At 34.2% G+C, this 26,685-nt stretch overlaps 1 protein-coding gene across 2 annotated transcripts in view; it reads left to right on the top strand.

The window, feature by feature from the left end:
- The window catches only part of RAB28 (RAB28, member RAS oncogene family), a 97,975-nt gene that overhangs the window by 5,005 nt on the left and 66,285 nt on the right, over positions 1–26,685 (top strand). For both annotated transcript variants that reach the window (NM_001034634.1, XM_005208311.5), the window contains 2 exon segments: positions 4,962–5,050; positions 18,588–18,717. In NM_001034634.1, the coding sequence (NP_001029806.1) occupies positions 4,962–5,050; positions 18,588–18,717 (219 nt within the window).

The raw sequence follows: 26,685 nt of genomic DNA, 5'->3' as shown, positions 1-26,685 counted from the left end.
TAGGGAGGTTCTTTCATCAGCATCTATCGTGAAGACATACTGTTCATGTGTGTAAGGAAAAAGTTTATATACTCCCCACTCTACACTGTTTTTGACTGTTGCACGTTTTTTGAGGATAAACAATAGTTGCTTATAAAATTCTAACCTTAAAAACAAAATCAAATGCCATATAATTATCAACAGATATTGTACAAACTAAATGTGAGAAGACTGGAAAGGATTATTTTTTTAAATGTTATTTTGATTAGCCTCTGCTTCAGTTTTTTGTTTGAGAGAAAGTTGGAACAGAAGTATAATGTAGCTATGGAACTTCTGTGCTCTAATATGTGAATGCTGTTTTATGCAAGGCAGCATGAAATTGCTGGCATTTAATAGACCACTAAAATTTAGGGTCCCTAGGCACTCATAAAAATACAGTTTGAGCATTCAAGATGTTTCAGTTCACCATGCAAAGAAACTATTTAGATGCCAGTTGCAGCACATTTTGTGGGAAATACAGGGAAATAATAACAAAAAAGAGTGGTTTCTGTTTTAAGTTAGTTTCTGAACAATTGGGGCTTTAAAATGCTCTGTCCATTCACTTGTGCTTAAATTATGTGTTTAAAGTATTTTATTAAAAGCAGTTTGTCTTGATTGACTTCATAAACCAGTCCATCTCTCTCCTCTCTGAGGAAACACATGTGAATAAAAACAGTTGCAAGTGTAGTGTCAGATTCATATACTGGAACGTGAGTGATATAGTGGGAAGGGGTTTAATAAATTCTAATATTATTGAAATATATTAGTCTCTCAAATACTCCATCCATCAGACAACTCTCTATGAATGTTTTAGAACAGCTAATGAAAACTCTTGGTAATTGAACATATTCTGCATATCTCACTAGTAATATACTCTTATATTTTGATGGTTGTTACTCGACTACCAATGAAAAATAAATAAGAAGAAGATATAGCTTCAGAAGCAAATTCCAATTATCCATTACTAAGTTATTGTTCAGAAAGAGGTTTAATGAGAAACGTGTGTATTTTGTTTCATTTGCATTTTTGTATGTATTAAAAACTGAAAATCTCCTTTTTATTATTAGCTTATGGATAGGTTAATGCTGATATAAATAGAATATTTACCCCAATCACTAGCAGAATACATGTAGAAATCAGGTAATATATTTACTGAAAACTTACTTTACAACAGTTTCTTCAGAGATGCCAGCTGTACACAGAGAACCTCAGTATGTATTTAATTACTGTTTTGTTTCAGTGCTAACTAGCAGAAGCAGTAACTTTCTGTATTATGAATATTGTTTAATTTTTCTGATTTTTGAGTTCAAAGACTTAAGTAAAGGAGCAAGCACCTATTCAGACATTAAAAACATTTTAATGCTGATTCTAAACATTTTATATGTGTAATACATGTTGATGATTTCTAGTTCTTTGCACAATACCAGCCATTTTTGAATTTTGATGACTTTGTAAAAAGTATTTGTTATTTTTGAAATCCAAATTTATAATATATTTTAGAGTAGAAAGTACTTACTCTTATTGAATATATGTTTTAATTTTCCTGATTTTAGCTTTTATTTTGATGGGCAGAGTTCCAGAAAAAAATTTTTTTTTATATAAAAGCAGTTGGTTTTATTCTGTTTAGTGGATTTAAAATTATTCTATAAATATTAGTAGGAAAAAGTTTGGCTTGATTTGATATTATAGGTATATTAAGAAATAAGATGAATAAAGGTTTATAGTATACCCTTTGTATAGTTTAATTTTAATTCATTGTGCCCAGTGATTAATATTTGTATCATTTACTGAAACATTATAGGCAGCATTATTAAATTTATGGTATAGCAGCACAGGAGGCAAATCTAGTATTTGTTAGTATTCTAGTGAGTCTTCTATCCATTCGGTTCGTTAGAGGTATAATACCTCCTGTCCATCTATTGACATTCTCTTCATGCAAGTTTTCAAGGTCATTACTTTGCAAATACTCATCCGTGTTAGTATATTTCATGATCTGGTATGCTGTATAGTCTGGATGCAACCACTGTGCAGATTTTACTGCTTAAAATAGTGTATCTGTTAGTCAGAGATTCTGCTGATAGAGCTTCTTAAGAGCCTTAGTCAAAATACTTTCAGGAAGCTTGTGGGTACAGTCCAGTAAACAGCGTTCTACTGTGAAAAGGATTTCTAAGTCTTTAGTACAAGAAGTGGGCAGACTTGTGTTTTTAGTTCCATCTTGACTGTGCAGCACTTTAAGTAAGGTTAACCAAGGCACCAAGTGTACTTCTACAAGGTCACTGTTGAATCCTCTTGGTGGCTTTGATTCATACCAAAAGCAACTTACCTGTATTTTGTCACCTCATTTATTTATTTTTTTCCCTAGTTAAATGTCATTTCTTACAGAGGAGCAGGAGTAGCATTTTGCATTTAGGATTAGATTGCTGACAGTTTCCTCCTTAACATTCTTTATTAGTTAGAAATTTATTTTAATGGATTCTTGGTTTTTAAAAATTTTGCAATGCTGATTATTTGCAAATTCTTAAATAGTTTTATAGGCTTGTCACTTTGAAAGTATACTAGAAGACTTAATATGTTTTTGCTTGTTAGAACTAAAGGGAATATTAATTTGAATTCTGTATTATTTTGTTTCCCAAATAGGAGGAACTCTGATTTATTTTTATGTGTTAATAAGCCTAAAATTCAAATGTGGAAGTTGAAAATACATTTCTTGATACATGAAATAACCATGAAGTTAATATCATTTGTTGAAGCTGTAACAAGAAAAGTTGTTTGTTTTTTGGTTAACATTGTATATTAGTGGGTTATTAGTAATACACAGCTATTTTTATCTGAGGCACTAGAATATGTATATTAAAGAAAAACAAGCCAAGAACAACAAATAGTGTTTATTTGGAAAGGTATGGATTTAACAAATATTCCTTCAATACAGGAATATAAACCTCTCAGGTGGGAGAGAGTTGAATAAATGATTTTAAGTCTTGAAATTATGTTGTCAGAATTTTGAGTATGTAGTGAAGATGATACTTCTAAAGTTATAGATAGGATAGGGTCTAAATATCAGAATGTAAAGAAAAAAGCTTCATATTTCTTGATATGAAGTTAGGTTTATTGACCTTGAATAAAATGGTATTAAATGCCCTTTATTAAGTTTGCCTAAAATCTTTAAAAAGTTAACACTGTTTGAGGACTGGTTTTTGAAGTAAACATTTAACTAAAGAGTCTTGTTAGTAAAATGAATAGAGTACTGCCTGTTTATTTAGAGACTCCTGAAACTATATGACATTCTTCTGGTGTCAGCTAGCCCTTTCTCCCCTGCTTAATTTGAGACAGCATTGTAGGACAGTGAATTTTGAATTTAGATTTCTTAATTTTCTAGAATTTAATTTTCTCAATTAAATTTTCTTAAATTCCTTAAAAATTTAGATTTTTAAGATACTGGCTTTATACAAGTTGTTGGGTGAGTCTTCGTCTGTAACATTTGGTTTTTGTATTTGTAGAGCTCTAAGAACACTTCAGTCAGTACGCTGTGAGTGTTGGAAGTGTGTATATGTGGGAAGATGACGGGTGATAAACTTCAGTAGCTCTCATTAATGCTAGTGGAAGTTCCTCATGTAAATCCTGCAGGTTGGCAGATGGAACAGAACTACATCCAGATAATGGAAAGATTGTAATACAGACCCTACAAAACTTAGAGTTAAGGGTAAAAGTTGACTGGTTAATCTAGTGTTGTACTTTCTTTCCAGTTGCTAAGTTGAATGGTGTGACTAACATTCTCCAATTTTAGTGTTTTGCATTGGTATAAAAATTCATATCTATATAACATTTTTTGGTTTGTTTTTGAAGTGAGACTAGTCTTTTAGTATCTAAGATTTTGAGTTTTCCTGATTGGCAAATCATTCAGAAAGATACGTTTTTGGTGTGGGAGATGCTGATTAAAATTCTGTCCACCTTTGGAGAAAACAGCGTAATTTTATTAGGAGAAACAGTCTGAAATGTTAAAATACAAAGCATATTGAACTTGGTCTTTAAATTTTGTCTAGTCACTAATTGCATTGATAATAGAGAATAACGTCTTATAAATTTTTTATCCAGTAAATATTTTGCAAAATGGATGAAAGAATTTTAAAGATTGCCTTTTAGTAATTTAGAATGCTTTTATAATGTTTGTATGGGGAAGAGATTTGTGAAATCATCAAATAGATTTACTCTATTTTATGAGGGCTTTGAAGCACATATTATAATTAGTTTCAGTGTAATGCTTTGAACAGATATAAATGCATCATAATAATTTGTGATATCTTGGGTATGTATCCTACATCAGTACTGAATATGGCTGTCAAAATATTTATATTTTATAAGTTAAATTTGAAAACATGTAATTTTAAAATTATGTTCACTATCATATATAGTAACTGACATTCAAATTTAAAACTTCATTCGAATTGAAACCTTGAGACCATTTTTGTAGTGTGTTGGTAATTTGTGAGTTTTATTTAGAACCTGTAGAGTTTAGAAGTTACAGCAAAATTCATTATATGCAATAAGGTAAAGTTCAATTTTAATTTTTAAATTATATATCTTACTCCACACTCAAGTGCTTTATTGTTTTAGTCTCTGTATAAGAAAAAAAATTTAAGGTTTAAGATGTTTGTGAAAAAAGAAAAAAAAAGATGTTTGTGAATTAAAACTTTATTTATTTTCTTTTGTTTTGAAGGTGATTATAAATGTGGTTGCATGGAACTGGGGTAAAGTGTAAACCTAAATTCCCCACTGTTAATCTCTTTTGACAGCATTATTTCACAATCCCACTTATGTGAACATGCGGAATAAACATGCACATTAGGTTCAGAGTTTATCACTGTGACTTAATGTTCTGTGAAACTGTATTGAGTTGTTAAATTGTTCCTGTTTTTCTTATTTTTATATTCCATTTTATATTCTAGGAAGCTTGAATGTTACTCTTCAAGTTTGGGACATAGGAGGGCAGACAATAGGAGGCAAGATGTTGGATAAATATATCTATGGAGCACAGGTATGAAATGAATTTTATGATTATTCCAATACTGAATATACTCAGCTTACAAGTGCATAGACAGGTACATACACAGACCACACACACATAGGCTCTTTCTACCTTGATTTTTATATCATATGTAGGGGGCCGGATTTTACATTTGTGCTAATCCTTTTATTTCATCCTCCCTCAAAGTCGTGTTTGGAATGATTTGGGTCAGGGAACTGGGTATATCTTAATAGCTTTCATATGCTACTTGTATTACTAATATTACTGTCAGAAGTTTAATACATGTAGTAATAAATGATATTTTGATACGTAGTAACTGATTTTGGTCACATTCACCACTTACAGAATATATAAATTGAATGAAAATTATTAGGAAAATTTAATTTCATTTTAAATTGTAAGGACAAAAACATATATATGTATATATTTTTTATGCTATGAATTAATTTATTAAATATTTATAAGTGCTCAGATTTAATAGATATATCAGGAAACTAAGTATGACTATATATGAAGCACATACAGTTTTTTAACATGATAGTCATGTGTAGTGTGTTTTCAGAAGAAAGTCTATGTAGAGTAAGGAAAACTACTTGAATAATTATATAACAAAAAATCATTGGCAACATGAGCTTATATAGATATATAGATTTTAAAATTAAATTATGCTAATAGAAATATGCATAGTAATTAATGTACTTAATTATTGGCATTCTGTTTTTTGCTCTTTCTCCACTTTGAGTTGGTGTGTATCTTTCATTTCATCGTGAGGTGTTGGGGGTAATATTCATGATCCTCATTTAGTTCCTTGTTGGAGTTTGATGCTTTATGTGGAGAATCATAACTTGGTTTTGAGGAACTGTGTTGCTCATAAAAAAATGAATCTAGAAAATGAAGGCAGAGTTTTAAGCACTCTTCTGTATGAAGTTGGTCCTTAACAAATACCATTGCCTTAATTTTGGGTGGAAAATAGATTCTGAGTTATTTTCTGAAATATGCAGAGAAGGCTGAGGCTCGCATGGTTCTTGACGATGTCTGAAGGCCCTCGAGCTGTGTGTTTGCGTTGTTGACATATAGATTAGGCTTTTAGGACTCCTCTTCACCTTCTCTTCTACATGTTCTTTGTCTCCTGGAAAAAATTTCGCCTGTGACCATGTGACTTAATATTTTATGCCTGTTCATTTTCCTCTTAAAAAATATGTCTCAAGTTTTTGTGTCTGGCTTTTTTTATTGTTGTTTCTTTCTATTTTAAACTGGTTATATTTAAAGTAGATAGTAAGGTAAAGAAAAATTATTGGGAAGAGGTTTGTGGAAAGCCACAGTCCTTGTTTCATTCACCTAGTTGGTAAACTAGGATTTGAAAAATGACAGTTTCTTTTCTCTTTGATCCATTAAAATCTATCTACATAGATACATATTTGATTTAAAAAAATGAGAACTAGATTAGTTAAGCTTCTAATGATATTTGAATGTAAAATAGAATAACTTTTTATGGTTCATAGATATATCCAGAGTTAGTGGAGAATGGGAAGTTTTTATGCATCTCAGAGTAAATAATATAACATTCAATTAATAAATTTTTTTTCATTTAAAAATTAGGGGAATATAATGTGTGTGGATTAGACTCTCTTAATTTTACCTTACTCCAAATCATTAAAAAATTTGATGTATTTAGTGTTGGTTAAAACAAAATTTATCAAATTTGTAATTTGATTTATAGGAATTTAAAGTTTATTAATATTATAAAATTATTATATAAAATCAATATTGGTATGAAATTCACGTAGTATAAAAACAAACATTTTCAAAGTGTATAACCAGTGATATTTAGTACATGTACGATGCTGTGTGACCATCCCCTCAAATCTTTATAGTTCTTTATAGTGTGTGTTTTATGCTATCAGGTAGCTGTTTAAAGTCAGCAGACATTAATGGGCAAATTTGTAGAAATTTTAAAAACTCCATCATCTTCGAGAATAGTTGAGTTTAATAAAATGTCTGTATTCATTTCTAATGTAATTCATATTTTGGGAGAAAGAGAATGTTACATGAGATTTCTATTTTGAAGGTACTTGTTGATTTTCTTTTTTGACAGTGCCTTACATTGTTTATATATTATAATCTCTGTAAAGCATATACCTTGGTTTATTAAAACAATGCAGTAAAGTATTTCTAGGAAGTACATGAACATTTTCATGAAATCATTCCAGGAAAGTAGGAATTCTGAGATGATAAAATGAATTGTCATAAATGTTTTCTGCTTTCCAGAGATTCTAAGTTAAATGCTATATAAAAATACAATAAAGTACAGTAGTTTCTTTTGTTAAAATATATGTAAACTTTTTTACCCAGACCAGAGAAGCTCTGACTATAGTTCTTTACTATAAATTGGGGGAAATGTTACTTTTAAAAACAATGCTTTCATAAACATTTTAATAGTGTTTAATAATGTTATATAATTATATAACTAGTCTTCAAAGTAGATTTGTGTTTAGAATCATTGTGGATCCTGTATATTGTGCATCTAATGAATACTTCAGATTTTTTTGCACATGCTAAAGGGTAGAAATCTTTGAGAAATGTTTTGACAAGCTATTTTGAGGGCATCAGTATAATGTATTATTTAGGTTTATGTTCTAGGTTCTCTAACTTATGTAATGTGTATGGAAAGAATTAAACATAATTGGGTTATTAAGCTATGAATCTGTTTTTTTTAAAGCATTTTTTATCATCCAGGAAGAAGTTTCTTTGTAGGCTAGGAACTAACTTAGATTCAAATCAAACCGATTGTTTTACCTTCTTCACTTTTTACCGTCTTCACTTTTTCTCAACCAGTAGCATTGAATTTTAGTGATAGTGTATTGAATAGTGTTGGTTAAAACAAAATCGAATTGACATCCAAGAAAGAACTCGTGAGGTGTTTTGTCAAAAACTAGTTCTAAGAATTGTATGTCCCAGTTAAATTCCCTGATTTTAAATTAACTTAAAATTTTCTAGGAGTCTTCAGAAAGATGTTATAGGCTATTTTTCATAGTGGTTGCAAGCAAACACACAGCACATAGTGTTTAGTGCCGTGTAACCTGTGGCTAACAGAGGCTAATAACAAACCTCACAGAAGGACTGGATGTTTCGTTTTTGTAGCTCTTTCCGCCCTGGAATCTAAGTGGTTTGCAAACACTGCTCTACTGAGTATAAACTCAATGAAGTGTAGTCATTTGTGAGGTAGGAGAACATAACTACTATTGTGTGCCACTGCCCCATGCAGATGAGCCACCTTGTTAACCACCAACAAAAGGATATGGTGCTCGTATGACAGCTGGGGAGACAGCAGATCTCGAACTTGGACTCCCTGAGACTCTGCTGTCTTTTACTTTGAATTTTTTTTCAGTTGGATATTTGCCAACTTGTAACTGATTATATTTACAGCCCTCTTTGCTGTTAGTGTTCCTTCTTAGAGGTTGTACGTTATGACTATTGTATAATCTATATGATTTAATTCATTTCTATATTTAAAATCTAAAGTAGATTATTTGTTGTACAAATAAGCAAGAAAAAAATGCCTGCGTTTTGGAAGTGAGCAACCTTTCATTAAGTTGTTTGTATTGTATCTGTTAAATTTTAGAACTAAGTTTGGAAATACCTTATAATATTGTTAAGTGCTGCCACAGTGTTTGTTATTTCAAGATTGCTATTCATTATTCTTTTGAAAATGGTGTCCATTTGATTTACCAACTCATCATACTTATTTGGTATAGTGATAAGTGAAGCCCATGAAAACAAAGTGCTATCTAATATTATTGTAGTTATCTACCAGAAGTCTTAAGGTTTATAAAGAGAAGAGTTTTTGTTTTTTTTTTTTTGACAATGGTGAAGTTAAGATGGAAAATAGAGGAAATTTTTATCAAGAGTTTGTTAAGATGTAGAAGGATTGTTTGTTTGTAGAAGGATTTTATCAAGAGTTTGTTAAGATGTAGAATCACTTAAGAGTGTGATTTCCAAAAGTCATGGCAGAAAGATTTGGAAAGAAGAGGAGCATTTGGAGGGTCAATTAGGAAGAGGAAGCACAGGGCAGGATAGAGATGAAGACGTAAATAGCAGAAGGATAAATGGTGGATAGATGTTTGATAGAAGAGGGTATCAGGGACATGAGACATGGTGGTGGGTTTAGATGGCTGCAAGGTTGCCAAGAGACAGTTACTTCCAGCAGTTCCCTGGAGATTCTTCTCAGACTTCAGTTGTTGCCAAAATGTGTTACATTTCTGAGGGAGTTGTGCTTTCTGATAGTTTTCTGGAAGAGGGCTGGATTGATTGATGTGGTGAGAGACTCAGGGCTTTGAGGTGCTTGTATTATAGGCTCCCAAAGAGGTGAGTACTTAGAGGTCTGGCTTTGGTGTGCTGAAGCTGGTGGGTAGAAGCTCTGGGAGTCAGTGGCAGCTTGTATGAGTTTTGGCAGTTTGTGTGTTTCAAAGGATTGGTTCGTTTCATCTGTGTTTTCAAATTTTTGGCTGTGAAGTTGTTCATATTATTCCTTCATTATTCTTTTAATGTCTATGGGAATCAGTAATGATCCCTCATTAATTTGTGTCTCTTTCTCAGTCTCTCTCTTTTTGGTTAGCCTGGCTAGAGGTTATCAGCTTTTGCTTTTGTTAATTTTCTCTATAGTTTTCATCTTTTCAGTTTCATTGATCTTTGCTCTAATTTTTATTATTTTTTCTTCTGTTTGAGCTAAGTTTAAATTCCTCTTTTCCCTTAGTTTCCTAAAGTGGAAGCTTAGATTTTTGATGTTTCTTCTTGTGATTATACATCACAAGAGATATATATGTCACAAGATATATGTATCACATTCAGTGCTCTATACTTTGTTCTAATCACTGTTTTTGCTGTATCTTCAAGTTTTGATAGATTGTATTTTATGTAAGATGTTTTAAGTGTCTCCTGGGACTTCTTTTTTTTGACCCATGTGTTATTTAGAAGTATGTTTAATTTCCAAATATTTTGAGTTTTCCCAGCTATCTTTCTATTATTGATTTCTAGTTTAATTCCATTGTAATCTAAGAACATGCTTGGTATGGTTTCTATTCTTATAAATTTTGTTAAGTATGTTTTATGGCCCAGAATGTGAATGTTTGATGAATGTTTCATATAAACTTGAGAAGAGTGTACATTTTAATGCTGTTGGATGGACTGTTTTATAAATGACGCGATTAGATAAAGCTGATTGTTAGTGTTGTTCAGGTCAACTTTCTGCCTTTCTGCTTGCTTGGTGTATCAATTAATGAAAAAGAGGTATTGCTATCTCCAACTGTACTAATGGATCTGTGGGTTTTGAATTCCATACAGTTCTGTCAGTTTGGGCCTCCATATTTTGATATTCTGTTGTTAAGTGTGTATACACAAAGGATTATTATGTTTTCTTGGAGAATTAACCCCTTTATCATTATGCTGATCTTTATAAAACCTCATGATTTCCCTTATTCTGAAGTCTGCTTTGTCTGAAGTTTATATAGCTGCTGCAGCTTTCTTTTTGCTTGTGTTCCACAATATTTCTTTCTCCCTTAATTTTTAACCTGTATCTTTGTATTTAAAGTGTGCTTCCTATAGGCAACATACAGTTGAGTCTTGGTTTTTTGGAGTTTGTGTCTTGCAGCTCTTTCAAATGTAGCCTTCTACTCATACTGGAGGCCTTTTGGTGTGTGGTGAAGTATGGAGGAGGGGAAACATTCTGTACTCCTATGATTAAGTCACAGCCTTGTGTGACTTAAGCGTTTGTGTCCTTGAAAATGTCTTTTAATTAGTAGATTTAGACTGTTCACAGTTAAAGTGTTGATTGACATAGCTGGGTTCATAGCTTTCATGTTTGTTTTCTGACCTTGTGCTTATTTCCCTCCCCTCCTTTCTGTCTTTTCTCATTTTAGTTGAACATTTTATCTCTTCTCTTAGCCTGTCAATTATATTTAAGCATTCTTTTTTAAGTAATTGCTCTGGCATTCACAATATACATTTTAAACTAATCTAAGTCCACTTTCATACAATATTACATTGCTTCTTGCACAGTTCATAAAATATTTCATAAAAGAATATTCTCAGTTCATCTCTGCTGTCCCTGACATCAGTGTCTTTCATTTCATATGCTATAATATAATCACTCAATACATTATTACTGTTACTAAATAGTTATATTTTAGATTAATTAAGAATAAGACAAATAAGTGATTTTATTTTACCTTTTCTTGTTGCTTCTCTGATATGCTTCCTTTCTTTATATGGAACTGAGTTTCTGATGTGTATCATTTCCTTCTTCTTGAAGAACCTCTTTTAACATTTCTTCCTAGGCAAGTCTTTTGGCTGTGAATTCTCTCAATTTTTGTCTGAGTAAGTCTTTTTTCTTCCTTACTTATGAAAGATAATCTTACATTTGAAATTTTAGATTGGTCCTTTTCTTCCTTTCTGTGCTTTAAATATTTCACTTCATTCTTCCCTTACTTGTGTGGTTTCAAATGAGAAATTCTGTATAATTCTTATCCTTGTTCTTCTACAGATAGGGTATTCCCTTGCTCCCCTCAGCTTCTGCCTTCTACCTTTTCTCAAGATTTTCCCTCTGTTTTTTGTTTTGTGGAGTCTTAAGTATATGATGTGCCTAGGTGTAGATGTTTTTGTATTTATCCAACTTGGTGTTTTCTGAGATTCTTCAATCTGTGGTTTCGTGTCTAATTAATTTTGGCAGTTTCTTGGCTATTATTACTTCACATATTTCTTAAGTTCCATCTTCTCTTTCTGATATTCTAGTCACACATATGATACACATTCAGAGTTGTCCCACAGTTCTTTGATATTCTATTTTATTCATTCTTTTTTCTCTTTTCATTTCAGTTTTGTAAGTTTCTGTTATGTTCAAATTTGCTGATTCTTTCCTGGGTTGTGTCTCGTCTACTGATGAGCCCATCAGTTATCTTATTTCTGTTACAGTATTTTTGATATCTGCATTTCCTTTTAATTATTCTTTAGAGTTTCCATCTCTTTGTGTACTTTACTCACCTGTTCTTTCAGTTTTCTATCTTTTCCATTAGAGTCTTTAAAATATTATTCACAATTATTTTAAATTCCTGGTCTGATCATTCCAAAATCTGTCTAATGTTTGACTCTGGTTCTCATGCTTGCTTTTCTCTTCAAACTGCCCTTTAGTTTTCCTCCTAATTTTTTGTTGAAAACTAGACAAGATGTATGGACTATTCAGTTCAGTTCAGTCAATCACTTGTGTCCTACTCTTTGCGAACCCATGGACCGCAGCACGCCAAGCTTCCCTGTATATCACCAACTCCTGGAGCTTGCTCAAACTCATGTCCATCAAGTCAGTGATGCCATCTAACCATCTCATCCTCTGTCATCCCCTTCTCCTCCTGCCTTCAATCTTTCCCAGCATCAGGGTCTTTTCCAGTGAGTCAGTTCTTTGTATCTGGTGGCCAAAGTATTGTAGTTTCAGCTTCAGCATCAGTCCTTTCAATGAATATTCAGGACCAATTTCTTCTAGGATGGACTGGTTGGATCTCCTTGCAGTCCAATGGACTCTAAAGAGTCTTCTCCAACACCACAGTTCAAAAGCATCAGTTCTTTGGCACTCAGCTTTCTTTATGTTCCAGCACTCACATTCATACATGACTACTGGAAAAACCATAGCTTTGACTAGACAGACCTCTGTTGATATAGTAATGTCTCTGCTTTTTAATATGCTGTCTAGCTTTGTTATACCTTTTCTTCCAAGGAGTAAGCGTCTTTTAATTTCATGGCTGCAGTCACCATCTGCAGTGATTTTGGAGCCCCCCAAAATAAAGTCTGTCACTGTTTCCATTGTCTCCCCATCTATTTGCCATGAAGTGATGGGACCAGATGCCATGATCTTAGTTTTTTTGAATGTTGAGTTTTAAGCCAGCTTTTTCACTCTCCTCTTTCACTTTCATCAAGAGGCTCTTTAGTTCCTCTTCATTTTCTGCCATAAGGGTGGTATCATCTGCATATCTGAGGTTATTGATACTTGACCTGGCAACCTTGATTCTAGCTTGTGCTTCCTCCAGCCCAAGATTTCACATGATGTACTCTGCATACAAGTTAAATAAGCAAGGTGATAATATATAGCCTTGATGTACTCCTTTCCCCATTTGGAACCAGTCTGTTGTTCCATGTTCAGTTCTAATTGTTGCTTCTTGACCTGCATACAGATTTCTGAGGAGGCAGGTAAGGTGGTCTGGTATTCCCATCTCTTTAATAATTTTCCACAGTTTATTGTGATCCACACAGTCAAAGGCTTTGGCATAGTCAATAAAGCAGAAGTAGATGTTTTTCTGGACTTCTCTTGCCTTTTTTGTGATCCGACAGATGTTGGCAATTTGATTTCTGGTTCCTCTGCCTTTTCTAAATCCAGCTTGAACATCTGGAAGTTGTCAATTCACGTACTGTTGAAGCCGATCTTGGAGAATTTTGATCATTTCTTTGCTAGCATGTGAGATGACTATAATTGTGTGGTAGTTTGAAAATTCTTTGGCATTGCCTTTCTTTAGGATAAGAGCAGAAATAAATAGCCTTTTAATTAACTTGAGGTTTTATCTTAATTTGGCCAGGAGTTGGTCTGTGTTTAATGCTTACTGAAGCTTTAAATGCCAGAGACATGCAATTCTTTTAGTGTCCTTGTTTTTTTCCCTCCCCTGTCTTTTTGTGCATCTTGAACTCTTCCTTAGTTGGAGTGTGTGTCTTGCAGCTCTTTCAAATGTAATCTTCCACTCTTATCCTGGAGCCCTATTGATGTGTGGTAATGGCGCCCCACTCCAGTACTCTTGCCTGGAAAATCCCATGGACGGAGGAGCCTGGTAGGCTGCAGTCCATGGAGTCGCTAAGAGTCAGACATGACTAAGCGACTTCACTTTCACTTTTCACTTTCATGCATTGGAGGAGGAAATGGCAACCCACTCCAGTGTTCTTGCCTGGAGAATCCCAGGGACGGCGGGGCCTGGTGGGCTGCTGTCTGTGTGGTCGCACAAAGTCGGACATGGCTGAAGCGACTTAGCAGCAGCAGCAGCAAAGTATAGAGGGAGGGAAACATTCTGTACTCTTATGATTAAGTCACCGCCTTGTATGACTTCAGGATTTGTGTCCTTGGTCTATGACTTTAATAGGTATCTTTTAGCTTTTCTCATTTATGTGAGATAGGTGGGCTAGAAGGGGCTGAAGTTGGAAAATGCATGTGATAGAAGACTCTGATTAAGGTTTTTTCCTGGAGAGTATGCCTTTTTTTGGACAATGCTCTGGGCATATTTTACAGTGGTTACTTTCTCTTTCCTCCTACCAGAGCTATGAGGGTGTTTTTCTTGATTCTTCACCATAGGTAAAACCCATGAAAGTATGAGGGTATCCCAAAAGTATGAGGGTATCCCCAGGAGTTTCTGATCCTCAGGCTAGACCATGCTCAGCCTTCAGCAGTTTGCCAACATTACCATATAAGTATTTCTACTATTTACTGGTTCTAGTGACTTTTGTTCCAGGTAAGCAGGTTTTTGATGGTGACTTTCTGGATTCACTCCTCTTTCTCCGGATTTCAGGATGTCATTTTGCCCTACAAACTCAGGTCTCTGTTTTGTCTAAAAAAAAGTCTTTGATTTTCCGTTTGTCCAGCTTTTTTCTTAATGTAAGGACAAACGTGATGACTTTCAAACTCTTTACATGTCTGAGCTGAAACCAAAAGTCCTAGAACTTCTTTTGCTTTAATGTCTTTGGCTTTCTCATTTTTCTTTCTCAGTTTTTCACCACATTGATGTAATTCAAAACTGGTGCAAAGTTGTCATGTTAGGAGCAAAGATAAAAATCATAATTTTTCATTGAATGATATTGAAAAAGGAATATATGAACCGATAGATATTTGGGTTGCTAGATTAATGGAAAAGTGTTTACGCTTCTATCCTTCTTTTTTTTTTTTAATTTTTATTTTATTTTTAAACTTGACATAATTGTATTAGTTTTGCCAAATATCAGAATGAATCCATCACAGGTATACATGTGCTCCCCATGCTTCTATCTTTCTTATGAGTCCTGGACCAATTCATAGGTATTGCTGATTGGAAAATATTAGGATACATCAGTTTAGATGAGAAATTGGCAAACTTCCTTAAGGAACTAGATAGAAAATATTTTAGGTTTTACAGATCAGACTCTCTTTGTTGTGGCTACACAACTCTGCCATCATAGTGCGAAAGCAGCCATTGATAAAACTTAAACAAGTGAGTGTGACTATGCTTCAATAAAACTTATTTGCAAATATAGGCTATGAGCTGAATTTGACCTTGGGGCCATAGTTTAGCAATTCCTAGTCTAGATCAGTTATAGTTTTTATTCTTTGACTCTGGTCTAGTACTGATTATCAAAAGATGCTGGCCATGTTTTATTTGCATATATTCTGTTATGTTCAGATGTTGACCCATGTTGTGATGACTATTTTAATATGTTACTTCGAATAGTTCTAAAAATTTTCAGGTTGAAGAGGCACCATAGGTCAAAATTACTGCAGATGGTGACTGCAGCCATGAAATTAAAAGATGCTTGCTCCTCGGAAGGAAAGCTGACAAACGTAGACAGTGTGTTAAAAAGCAGAGGCATCACTTTGCTGACAAAGGTCCATACAGTCAAAGCTGTGGTTTTTCCAGTAGTCATGTACAGATGTGAGAGTTGGACCGTAAAGAAGGCTGAGCGCCAAAGAATTGATGCTTTCGAAATGTGGTGTTGGAGAAGACTCTTGAGAGTCCCTTGGACTGCATGTATATCAAACCAGTCAATTGTAAAGGAAATCAACCCTGAATATTCATTGGAAGGACTGATGCTGAAGCTGAAGCTCCCCACCTAAGGTGAAGAGCATTTCATTGGAAAAGACCCTGACACTGGGAAAGGTTGAGGACAAGAGGAGAAGGGGGCCACAGAGTATGAGATGGTTAGATAGCATCACCTACTCAATACACATGAATTTGAGAAAACTCTGGGAGATAGTGAAGGGCAGGGAAGCCTGGTGTACTTCAGTTCATGGGGTCACAAAGAGTTGGACTTAGTGACTGTACAACAAATAGGTCAAAGCTCAATTTATGAGAGTGAAAGCTAGCTCAGAGTTACCTTGAAAATGATTCATATTCATTCAGAATAATAATAAAAAAGTTCCCAGTGATTGTATAGTATCTTATTTTTTAAATAAGTCTGTTTTTATTACTTCACTTAATCATGACAGGTATTATAAAGGTGGACGACAGAAGCATTCCCCAAGATCAGTAGATGGTAGGGCCAGGACTATAATCCAAAATTGATTTGACTTCCAGGGCAGAGCTCTTTAAGCATAATACATTGTATCACTCCTGTCAGCTGAAGGTGGAGTCAATGGATTGAGTAGTAACTTTGTTCAGAGGCTGTTTGTAGGACATTAATTTTAGTAAGAAAAGTGGGATTATGCTTATTATTTCAAATAATTCTGTGCTGAGCATTATTTCAAAGCATTTAGGAATATAGGAATAGGTTTGTAAGTTGCTAAAATAAATCAGACACATGATTTTGCATAAAGATTATAGAGTCATTAAACTGAAAAGGATCATAGAGAGTGTTTAGGCAAATAACCTGAGACCCAGAGAAGCTAAATGACTTGGGGGAGCCAATGTAGTTTAACGAATGACTGTGCAATATATGTAAGTTCAGCCTTCATGCTGTACGCCTTCAACTTGTACAGTGATATATGTCAACCATTTCGTGATAAAACTGTGGGGGAAAAGAGTATAGGACCGAAAGGTCATAACAGTAGTGAGCTAGATCTGGATAGGGAGAGTCAATTGTTAAATTTTTAGGAATTTTTTTTCAGCCAGTTGTTGAATATATTTGGGATTACAAATATATATGTATGTATAAACTCATAAATTAAAAACAAAGATTTATATGATCAAAATGTATCACTTACTGATTATTTTACTGTATATTTCTGTTGTTTGTGCCCTCAAGGTTTTTTGTATCTAGTGTATCAAGTGTGTCTGTATAGTGGAAATGCTGTGTGGTGATGTCCTACCCAGCTCTGTTTCGTGAAGTGACACTGATAGATTTTAAATGACCACAGGAGAGTATTTACATTACAGAAATTGGCAAATGCTACAAATAACCCTGTCTCATCCTTTCCTCTCCTTACCATGCCTTAAGCTGGTTAATTAATATTTACCAGCATACTGTTGCTGATGAGTTTTGTGTTATATACCTGTCTGTTTGTGTGCCTGTCTTTGTTGCAGGGCTCTGAGTTCCTTGAAGCTGGAATTTATGTCCCTAGTACCCAGCACAGTGCCTGGCATATAGCTGACTGACAAATGTTTATAGAGTAAATGAGTGGACTTTATAGTCAGTCCTTGATTCAAATTCTGGGTCCCTGTGACCTTGTGTTTATTAGTGAAAATGAGGATAATACCAGTCTTGCATGATATTTTGTGAGGAGGAATGAAAAGATCCAGATATCTCTCTGGTACATAATAGGTGTAAGAAGTTGTCAACATTTGTGATTATAACTTAAGAAGAAGGAGACATAAATGCCATTAGGGTCCAGACTTATATATGTAGAGCTTTGTATTAAGTGTTTGACCACAAATTGGATGAGAATCAAGAATGTAGCAGTGTTATTTTTGTGTGTGTACATACTTTTCCTTCCCACACAAAATAATGGGATGTATTAAAAGGAATATGATATATAAGAGACAGGAAGCAATCCCTCTGTTATATTTGGCTTTGTTCAGACTCTTATTACAGTATCATGTCCAGTTTTACATTGCTCATTTTAAAGAGGATGTCAAAAAACTATATGTATCATGCCTTGGGAAGAACCAACAACTGTGATTAGAAGGATAGAAAATAGGTCCTTTGAGGCAAGTTTAAGGAATTGAGTTTGTTTATACTGGAAAGGATACTTAACTATCTTCAAGTGAAAGAGTGACTTAACTATCTGCAAGTACATGAAGGGTTATTATAAGGAGGATACTCTCATGTTGTTCTCCTAATGCACAGAGGACCAAAAGAGGAAATCGACTTATTTCATTTAAAGAAAATTGTGTTAAACGCTGAAATTGACTATCAAGGGATGTCACAGTATCTCCATTTTTGAAAATATTTTAAAAGAGCAGCAGCAGATGGTTATTTATTAAAAGGTTTAAATTTTTGACCTCATGAAAGTGACAGGCAGAATTGTAGACCTTGCAGCTTTTTTCCACCTCTATAATAAGATTTTTCTTACATTTATTGAAACTTATCAAGCATATCCCAGATATCTTATTGGGAACTCACTCACAATTTGATATAATCATTCTTTATCTTGCTTTGTATCTTCACATCTTGAATGAAAACATTCAGTATTATCTGTCTGCTAATAACAGAATTAAAGGCAGATACAAACAGGCCTTGCTTGTTATTTTTTATACTCAACGTATCTATTACTTATGAGTATTTAGTATTAATATTTTTTAAAGCAGTATATTACAAATGTTGTGTAACTCTTTTGTGACAGGGAGTCCTCTTGGTATACGATGTTACAAATTATCAAAGCTTTGAGAATTTAGAAGATTGGTATTCCGTGGTGAAGAAAGTGAGTGAGGAGTCAGAAACTCAGCCCCTGGTTGCCTTGGTGGGCAATAAAAGTAAGTTATAAATGTTTATTTATATGTAGTAAATTTATTTGCCTATCTTATAGTTTTTATCCTTAAAAGAAATGATGTTTGAAAACGTAAGTAGCTTTTTTGGAAAAACAGCTTTTCTGGAGTGAGCAAGTTGAGAAAATTCATAAAGATGTGTACAGTCTTTTCAGTAACAATTTTGATGCTTGACCTGTCGTAACTGCTCTGCTGCTTTGGCTGGTTCCTTGTTAAGGTAAGTTGTGTTCTGACAGTGTGTGTGTTTTGGCTTCCTGTGGTCTAAGGATGCAGCGTGGACTATTAAGAATGGCAGCACAGCTGCACGTTTTTATGATATTGCACTGCAGCCTTAGCTCTGCCCCAGAGATTTTGAGAGATACATTTCATTAAATGGTACCCTGTTCCGGGGAAGGAAGCAGTGTCTGCATGGAATTCTGTGTGTATTATTCCTTGCCCTCATCGCTCATTGACTTTCTTTTTCTAAATTTTTGAGGTTTGCTTTTACATTATTATTTTTTTTCCTTGAGAAAGTATATTATTGTGGGGAAGGAGTGGTGCTTTGTAGAAATGATGGATAATTTTTCAAATCTGTCTCTTGGGCTATGATATACAGCATGTAAAAATTATAAGATTGATTTCAATACAGGATTGTTACTTGGTCTGTAGTCCTGCAATGCATTTACCCGGAAAAAGGGACCTTAATAAGAGTTTTCAAATAGATATGATATGACCCAATCTTCTACAACTTATTTGAGGTCAGAGAAAGAGAAATGAATTTAAATTATACCATGGAGGATTCAGGTCAGAAACTGTTTCCTAACTATAAGCGTTGTTAAATCAATACCCAAGTTTACTACCAAGAGAATTATCTCTTCCAGAAGTAAAAATATAGTGAATTTTTGGGGGGGTTTATAATTGTTTAGGAAATAGTACTTCCTGAAGGACCAAACCATGGTTTCTTCATTATGTGGTTTTACACACTTAGATGAACATTTAATAAATCCAAGCCTTGCTTTAAAACCATTACAAAACAGGTGTGAATATAATTTCTCTGAAGAGTTAAAAATATAAATTTTTTTACTACTTTCGAGAAAACAGTATAACGTATCACAAAATGGATGAAAACAATTTCTATTAAGCTTTAATTAAATTTTGCTTATCTGTTTTATAGATGTAACTAAGTGAATCCGATGCTTTTCAACTCATTGAAAACTCATTTTACAAATCATAAGTTTTGATGAGCTTAGGTTCTATTTCTGAGTATAGTTTTTCATTTTAGAAGATCATTTGTTAGTCATTTGTCATGTCACCAAAGCATTGGCATATATTATAGTTAAATTTGTGCTTTATTGGAGGTTTCCCATCACCTTTTGGGAAATTACAGAGTACGGAAGTGATGGGAGTTGGGATTTGTTTTCATTTCTTTCAGGATATAATCTAACTACATCTGGAGTAATGGTGTGGTGGTGCACAATTATATACATTATGTTATGTGTTTATGCTATCCTGTGAGGCCTCCATCATTGGTCACTGTCAGGATGTCAGACTAGATGGGCTATTGGACTGTGCTGGTGATGCCATTCTGAGTTTTAAAAACAAACATTTACATAAGTTATATGAACTTATGCCAAAAATTGTTACAGTGTTATGTTTGAGATTTAATAGCATGAAAATTGAAAGAATTTTTTTACTTTTGGAGTAATCCTTTTCTTGTATTTATATTACTAATACTCTGTTTCAGAATGAGATCATGTAATAGAGTATGTGATCACACAGAATATTATATCTATGTAAAATTAAGTGATTAGAGATGAACATGTATCTGGATATTGTTTACTATTATCTGTCACTGGCCCAGTTTCATATGATCAATATGTTCATGTAGTGAATGATCTTACAATTTGTTTCTAAGAGAGAGTGGTTCAGTTGCTAAGTCGTGTCCGACTCTTGCGACCCCATGGACTGTAGCCTGTCAGGCTCCTCTGTCCGTGGGATTTTCCAGGCAAGAATGCTGGAGTGGATTGCCATTTCCTTCTCCAGGGGATCTTCCCAACTCAGGAATCGAACCCGGGTCTCCTGCACTGCAGGCAGATTCTTTACCAACTGAGCTATAAAGGAAGCCCTTCTAAGAGATAAGGCATTACATTATAGTAGTATTTTCTTTTTGGGGAGGTATAATTATATTAAAAAGCAAAGATTTTTTTTTTTTTCTTTTTTTTTGCTCAAACGACTGAGCGACTTCACTTTCACTGTTCACTTTAATGCATTGGAGAAGGAAATGGCAGCCCATTCCAGTGTTCTTGCCTGGAGAATCCCAGGGACGGCAGAGCCTTGTGGGCTGCCGTCTATGGGGTTGCACAGAGTCGGACACGACTGAAGTGACTTAGTAGCAATAGCAGCAGCAAGCTAGTTAAAGAGATTTTATTAAGAGTTTCTATATCAAGGGCCTCATGACATTGGAAAGTCTTCCAAGTCAAGGAAGCAGCTCTCAGATTCAGAGAATGTTCCAGATGAAAAGATGCTCAGAATTGTTCTGTCCCACCTTTTTCATTCATCACGAGTGTCATATTTGTTCAGTCTGTTGCTTCTTTTTTCTCCTCTTTTTCTTCCTTGCTTAATTGATTATTATTCCATTTTATCTCACTTATTAACTTATTATACATATTATATATTCATGTATTATGTTTTTAGTTGTTTCTTTAGAATTTTGGAGTGGGTGGCCTCTCCCTTCTCCAGTGGATCTTCCTGACCCAGGAATCAAACTGGGGTCTCCTGCACTGCAGGCAAATTCTTTACCAACTGAGCTATCAGGGAAGCCCAGAATTTTCAGTATATATCCTTAATTACTCTACCTTCAAATAATAGTATCACTTTTCATGTGTAGTATTTTTTAATACCCCCTCAATTCTTTGTGTTATTATTGTCAGACATATTTTTAAATATTCTGTAAACAACTTTTGCTTTAAATAGTCATTTAGCTTTCAAAACAATTACAGATAAGAAAAAGGTGCACTTTATTTTGGCATCTCAGGCAGTGCTAGTGGTAAGGAACCCGCCTGGCAATGCAAAAGATGAAAAGAGATACAGGTTCCATCCTTGGGTAGGGAGATCCCCTGGAGAAGGGCAGTGCAACCCGCCACAGTATCCTTGCTTGGAGAATCCCATGGACAGAGGAGCCTGGTAGCACAGAGTCAGACACAACTGACACAGCCTAGCACACATAGCACACACACATTTCATTTTACCTTTACTTATTACGTTGCCGACACTTTTATTCATCTGTATACATCCAAGAGTCTGATAGTAGATTCTTTCTCTTTGAAGAACTTCCTTTAACATTTCTTTTAAAGTAGATCTGTTGACAATGAATTTAGGAAGACATTTGAAGCTGAATTATGATGATTATTATCTAGAGTCATTGTCTGCCTAACTGTGCTTTTAAAAATTCATCATCGTGTCCTATTCTGTGCAGTTTGAATGGAAAACATATGTTGAAAAGAAGCATGTGTAGACTAGGAAAATACTGACAGCAGAGCCAACTTTTAGCCAAAGTTGAGCAAAAAGATGAGATACAGAGAAAATTTCCGTGCACAGAGTGTGTGTGTGAATTTGCTCCATAGTAAGAACTTATATTACTAAGTTATAAAGTCATTTGCTTTTTATTAAAATATGGTAAATTCTCAGAAATTTGGGCTGAGGATTGAGGATAGTCTTAGCTAAAGGTGAATTACAGGTTTATTTTTGTAAAAATTGTGTTTTATTATGGTTAAATATAGAGAGTAACTAGAGTAGGTTGATGATATAGCCAGCAGAGGAAGGGACTTGCTTTAATGAAATAGAGTGTTAATTAGTAAGTTAATTATTTCAGTACATACTAAAAAGTATATAATACATTTGACCCTTGAACAACATCACAGGGTTTATAGACATAGTTCCTTCCTGCAGTCAAAAATTCACGTTTCACTTTTAGCCAGCCCTCTGTAAAAATGGTTCCTCTGTATCTGTGGTTCTGCATCCATGGATTGAACCAATCTCAGATCATGAGGTACTGTAGTATTTACTACCGAGAAAAAAATCTGTGTGTTAGTGGATCTGCACAGTTCAAACCAGTGTTGATCAATGGTCAACTGTACATAAAATAAAATTTTTTATTTTATATTCAATTCTAAAAGGCTATGAAATACTAGTTAATGTTCTTTCTTTGTACTGTTTAAGACAGAAAATGAAGTATTGAGTCATGGTTAAGATCAGACGGTTTTAAATTGAGACAGACTTTCCTTACAAGCCCAGTTTTTTCCCCTACTAGCAGTGTAATATCATACAAGTTACTTTATGTCTTTAATTTCTTCATCTGGAAATAAGGATCATAGTTTCTGTGTGATAAAGTCGATTTAATGATTAAATGGGCTATTACATAAAAATACTTTTCCTATATACGTAAGTGTTGATAACTATTAATTATTATTATTAATCATGTAGCCTTTTAAAAGCATGGACTATAACTTCAACTTGAAAGACCATAATTACAGATTGAAGTGAAGTGAAGTGAAGTTGCTCAGTCGTGTCTGACTCTTTGCGATCCCATGGACTGTAGCCTACCAGGGTCCTCTGTCCCTGGGATTCTCCAGGCAGGAATACTGGAGTGGGTTGCCATTTCCTTCTCCAGGAGATCTTCCCAACCCGGGGATCGAATCTGGTTCTCCTGTATTGCAGGCAGACGCTTTACCATCTGAGCCACAAGCTGAAATAGAAATTTTACAAAAGTAGCCTGAAGGAAATGGTTCTTAAAGAATTCTTTTGTCACCATTTTTTCTTGTTTTTTACCGTGATAGTTCTCATACTGTGTATTGGGTAGGGCAGTTCATTCAGCAGACATTCTCGAGTGCCACCTATGTGTATTCAGGTAGCCATTATTATTTTACACAAAAGTAGAACCCAAGAGAATGCTTAAGCAGTGTTTGGGACCTGCTAACCTGGGTCTTAATTTTACTCTTTTTCTATACCATCCTCAAGTTTTCTAGAAATTTGACCTTTTGCTTTGTTTGGTTGTTGGGATTAATAAGTAGTTATGTTCAAATTTCCATGGAAGGCCTTACTTTTCCTTAATGAGATTAAAAAACTTCGTTTGGAAGTAGTAACTTTCAGAATGGGAAAGAGGGTAAGCCATCTACTTATTCTGTGTGTTTTATGTTCGGTTGAAGTTTGATGATGTTTGCAGCTGCAAGTGCAGTGAGATGCCTCATAGGCTACAATGACTATAGCCACATAAGCACCTGGAAGCAATTATATTACCATCTAGGATAGCTTCTACAATTTGGGGAGCCAAATGCACCAGGCCTAGACCCTGGTTTCCTGGCCTTGAAGGTCTTGCTGTCCCAACATCAGGGCATTCTCAGTTGACCAGAGCCTGTACTGCAGAGCCTAGGGATTTTTAGTTTATCTCCACTTACTACAGGCTTGTTACAAGTGGACCTGACCATCTTTCATGTGAACTATGGCACTAGCTTCCTAACTGTTCTTCCTGCTCCTTGCTTTGTTCTCCTACAATTCAGCTCCCAAACGGCAAATCATGTTATATGACTTTTCTGCTTAGAATCCTCTAGTGCCTTCTCATCACACTTAGACTGAAATCCAAACTCCTTATCCAGTTTCTCAAGCACAAGGTAATCTGGCTCCTACTTACCTCTCAGACTCATTTTCTACTAAATGCTCCCTTGTCCACTGTGTGTGTAAGGCACATTTGTCTTTTTTTCTGTTCCTATAACCTTCCAAGTTAATTTGTACTTTAGGGTTTCTTCTGCTTGATAGACTTTTCCTTCTGGCCTCCGCTTGGCTGGCTCCATTTTGTCATTTGTAACTCATCTTAAATGTCATCACTTCAGAGTTGCCTTCCTCGACCAATGAAATCTAAAGAAATCTAAAGTCTGTCAGGATGTTCTGTTTCAGTTATCTGCCTAGTCTCATTGTCATCTGGTATCATTTCTTGTTTGTTTCTTGTCTGCCTAAACTCTGTGAAAGCTGAGGATCTCATCACTTACAACAGTGCCTGAATGAATGAATACTGAATGAATGAATAAAAGCCTTTTCATGAAGACTCTGTTGAAATTAGAAGTGTTTATGGCCCGGGATATGTTATTCAGGGAAAATGGTTTCTTAATGAGGAAAAATACATATGTAGATACAGGGAATCTGTTAGATGGCCTTCAGACCCAACTGCCCTAGTGAATTCCACTCTGGTTAATAATGTCAGAGTTTCTTAGGAAACACATCGGGGTTATATTATGCTGGATCATGTTTGAGATAAAATGTCATAGATTTTCTGTCATGATTTTAGAGTAAATAAATGTTAAAAAAATTCAGATTTTTCTTCATATTTTAAACTTTTACATATTGGTAGAACTGTACACTTTCAACTTTTAATTTACAGATTAAAAATTTGTGTGTTTAATTTAAAAATCATAATCTGCACTCAAATACAATTTTAGTTTTAGTGTTTCAGGGAAAGTTCAAATTGAAATGAACATCAGGAATATTAATTTTTTTAAGATTAATTTTATATTCAATCCATGTTATAACCAAATGACAGTTTAATTTGTCATTTTGTTATTTTCTATCTTTAAGCTGTTATGTTTTCCTACTATCTGATCCATCACCTAGTTTCTCCCCTGACTAGCTAACATTCTCGGTTGGATAGATTGTAAACAGAAATTAACAGGGTTGCATAGGAGCTGCCCCCTTCCTGATTTATAGCTTCTTAGTTAGTGGAGGGGTGGTGGCTATCAGTAACTTGTATTGGTAGTAGGAATTATCACGCTCCAGTATAGAGTGAATGGATGAATGATTTCTACTCTTAAAGATATTAAACAGATCCTTTCCCAAATAAAGACTAATAACTCAGATTTTTAAACAATCTTCATGACAGATGAGGGCATAGAGAAGAGTGCATCTACACTAATTAACAATGTTGAGTGTATATTCTTCTTAACAGTGATTGATTGTTCTTGGAGTACTATCTCTGCCCAGGAAGTGATGTTTTACACTGTGAGGTTCAAAGGTTACATTTTAATGTACCCTGTAAGTTGTGTTCCCTGAACTCCATGGAAATGTATTAGTAAAACAAGTAAATTTTAAGTTGAAAATTTTACTGATCTTCTCAATAAAATTATCACAAGGCTTTTAGAGACTATTCCTTATTCTTAGTAATAGAGGAGTGTAAGAGAAGGTTATAAGTTCAGCTTTAAGAACTTCATGGGAATTTACATGAAAATACTTGCCTATACTGTGACTTTTTTGAGTCTTCAGAAATTCTTATTTTATCTGGAGATTGGAAATGTGAAACTATGAAGTAAGTAACGTTTACTTTGATTCCTGTTTTGAAGAATTAATATCAACTTCTATAAAAATTGTCATCTATAATATTATGACAGTGAACAAATGAGTCATTACAAATTTGTGTAAGAGTTTACAATTTATAAAGCATAAACAAAAGCTCTTTTGAGGATTTGAAAAGTTCATTCTGTTTATACAGTCTAAATTAAAAGTCTGCTCCTTATCCATTTATTTTAATACTTTGGTTCTTTTTGTTCCAGTAATAGTAATCCCAAGGTATCAAATCCAAGTGTCTTTTTCAGATGGATCTAACATTTCTGTTTCTGTGGCTTTATATGTATATTGCTTTCTCCTCTGTTTACATGTAAATTTTTAAAATAGAGCTATGATTATGTACTTACTGGAGGATGATGATAGCATCTTATTCTGACACTGGTAGCATCAGTATTCTGTATATTGAGTGAGAGTATTTAATATAAACACTTATACTTGTTCCTTTATGTGCTATTTCACCCTACTACTGTACTTTTAAGAACATTATGATAATATTTCAAGTTTAATTGATTGAGTAGTTTCCTCAAATAAACGCATAAGCTTAAATTCAGACTGTTATTGTCACTGATATATTGGGGGGGAGAAAATGTC

This window comes from Bos taurus, chromosome 6, assembly GCF_002263795.3.
Source record: "Bos taurus isolate L1 Dominette 01449 registration number 42190680 breed Hereford chromosome 6, ARS-UCD2.0, whole genome shotgun sequence".
NCBI classification, from domain to species: domain Eukaryota; kingdom Metazoa; phylum Chordata; class Mammalia; order Artiodactyla; family Bovidae; genus Bos; species Bos taurus.
Note: the sequence above shows the minus strand (reverse complement) of the source record. Positions and strands in the feature narration are given on the sequence as shown.